The 2500-nt window shown below is 36.9% G+C and overlaps 2 protein-coding genes across 3 annotated transcripts in view; one reads left to right on the plus strand and one right to left on the minus strand.

Moving 5' to 3' along the window:
• The window catches only part of LOC107695080 (cytochrome b-245 heavy chain-like), a 13717-nt gene extending 12578 nt beyond the window's left edge, over positions 1-1139 (plus strand). The window contains exons 12-14 of the mRNA XM_016494883.1: positions 489-635; positions 737-861; positions 952-1139. Of these exons, the coding sequence (XP_016350369.1) occupies positions 489-635; positions 737-861; positions 952-1069 (390 nt within the window). The 3' untranslated portion in view covers positions 1070-1139. The remainder of the gene's footprint in view (positions 1-488; positions 636-736; positions 862-951) is intronic.
• Positions 1140-1840: 701 nt separating this feature from the next.
• LOC107695054 (dynein light chain Tctex-type 3-like) overlaps positions 1841-2500 on the minus strand; it is a 4167-nt gene continuing 3507 nt past the window's right edge. For both annotated transcript variants that reach the window (XM_016494839.1, XM_016494838.1), the window contains exon 5: positions 1841-2228. In XM_016494839.1, coding sequence (XP_016350325.1) covers positions 2152-2228 — 77 coding nt within the window. In that variant the 3' untranslated portion in view covers positions 1841-2151. The remainder of the gene's footprint in view (positions 2229-2500) is intronic.

Consider the following 2500-nt stretch of genomic DNA (forward strand, 5'->3'; position numbering starts at 1 on the left):
TGCGGCGCCCGGGGAGCAGTTGGGGGTTCGGTGCCTTGCTCAAGGGCACCTCAGTCGTGGTATTGAAGGTGGGAGAGAGCGCTGTACATTCACTCCCCCCACCTACAATCCCTGCCGGTACGAGACTAGAACCTGCAACCTTTGGGTTACGAGTCTGACTCTCTAACCATTAGGCCACGACTTCCCCCCTTTTTATAGCTCAGTGCATGAGAAAAAAGTCATTTAGAGGAAACAACCATTAAAGATATGTATTTTAATTCAACTCTATAGATGCAAATAGATAAAGTGTAATAAAATAAACACTTAAATGTGTGGATGTTTTCTTTCCACTAGTCTGAAAGAAGTCAAGTTATGGAAGCAAAATAGCCTAAAATCTCAAAATTGACGAGAACCTCAAAAAACAGTGGTTTTGTCTGTAGTGTCTTGCCTTAAAGAATTCATTCATATTTTAGCTAAACATGTAATGTTCTGAACCTTGACCTCTGCAGATCTATTTCTATTGGCTGTGTCCGGAGACACAGGCTTTCGAATGGTTTGCAGACCTGCTGCAGAGTTTGGAAAGACAGATGATGGAGAAAGACATTAGCGATTTCCTTAGTTACAACATTTATCTAACGCGCTGGAAGGATGCTGAGGTGGGCGAAAAGACTTGCTTGTTTAATGACACTGTGAACTATTTTAACTTCCTTAAAACACAAAAAAATACTTTGGCACTCATTTTGATTACTGTTTAAAGGCGGCCCATTTTAGAGTTCAATATGAGGCGGAAGATGATCCCATTACTGGGCTTAAGCAGAAGACTCTGTACGGTAAACCCAACTGGGACAATGAGTTCAGTGCCATTGCTACCCAACACCCAGGGTACGTAGAGTGTGGTAAATAACAGCAGTTAAGGCTTTCTACACTTGCTGTGCATTAATAACTAGTATTTTTTCGTCTTCTTTCTTTCAGTTCAAAAGTAGGCGTTTTTCTATGTGGTCCTATGGCTTTGGCCACAGCTCTGGGAAAGCAGTGCATTTCACACACTGAATCTGGAACTGAGTTTATATTCAACAAAGAAAACTTCTGATGTGCTTCAAAGTGTGTCAACTCATATGTATCAGAACTTTTCTAATAAAAAAAATACTCAAAAATCCTAAAACCACTGCATAAGATATTCAGACTTGTTTTCAAATATTGTATCTTGAGTATAAGTAGATTTTGTCTCACTGCAATGGCAGATTTTTTGAAGTTTTTATTTACTATACTAATGAAATTCTAGTTAAGAATAGTATTTTTTGCAGTGTAAGCTTATGTTATTATGATGTTGTGTTATTGGTCTAGATATATCATGGCTGTGCACGATGCAGCATTTATTTTTATGTACTATAAAGATCAATGTGTTATTTTACTGTTTTGGTGTAAACCAATCCTGCTTCTTCTATCTTAAGTGCACTTTCAGTAAACCTTATGAAATCTTTAAGTTAAGCAATATGGCGGGGAACCAAAGATCAATTCCTGATTAATTAAAATACTGTTACAATAAAAGGCACACCACTATAAAACAAAGTCAAATACTGAATTGAATAGTGTTATAGTGGGCTCCCTTTGAAATTATTTAACATTGTACAGCAATTCTATGTGGGATGTATAGATGGACTTCAATTTTGTTTAGTTGATATTTAGATTTAGTTTCAGTTCCCAAAAAAAAAGTTCAACATGTATTATGCCATGAAGTGACATCCTTGCATTGTTTGTAATTCCCCCTCATATTTTGTATGTGGTTCAGAGTTTAAATATATTTTCAGATATGGAAAATGCCTCAGAAGTCTGAAGACTAAAAAAACATCATCGAACATTGTTGGATTGTTAAACCCAAATCAGACAACTTTAATAATTAAGCATCAACATATTTGCATTTCATCCTATACAGAGCAAAGGTGCACGTTACCTTTGAAAGTACCCAAAAAAATAAATTAAAATAAAAAAACAAATAGACATACAATGTAGTAGACAAGCATTAGCAATACGCTCTAAATTTTGTAGAATAGGCAAAACATGACACAAGTTGGTTTAAGTCTTAGCCAGATATGAGGATGTGATGGTCAGAGCGAAGGTGGTTTTGCCCTTCTGTGTCTGTGTGTAAGTGCATGTCTCAGCCCTGATTCCTGCTCATAGTGCAATAGCCACTGCAAACACACTGACGACACAGTACATGGTGCGGTTCTCCCACCTGACTGTGCAGCTTCCTGCAAAAACAGACACACACACATATGTGACCCTGGACCACAAAACCAGTCATAAGGGTAAATTTTTCGAAATTGAGATTTATACATCATCTGAAAGCTGAATAAATAAGCTTTCCATTGATGTATGGTTTGTTAGGATGGGACAAGTTGTTATTTGGCCGAGATACAACTATTTGAAAATCTGGAATCTGAGGGTGCCAAAAAATCTAAATATTGAGAAAAGTGCCTTTAAAGTTGTCCAAATGAAGTTCTTAGCAATGCATATTATTAAT

Source organism: Sinocyclocheilus anshuiensis, unplaced genomic scaffold (assembly GCF_001515605.1).
Source record: "Sinocyclocheilus anshuiensis isolate Anshui unplaced genomic scaffold, SAMN03320099.WGS_v1.1 scaffold26, whole genome shotgun sequence".
NCBI lineage: Eukaryota > Metazoa > Chordata > Actinopteri > Cypriniformes > Cyprinidae > Sinocyclocheilus > Sinocyclocheilus anshuiensis.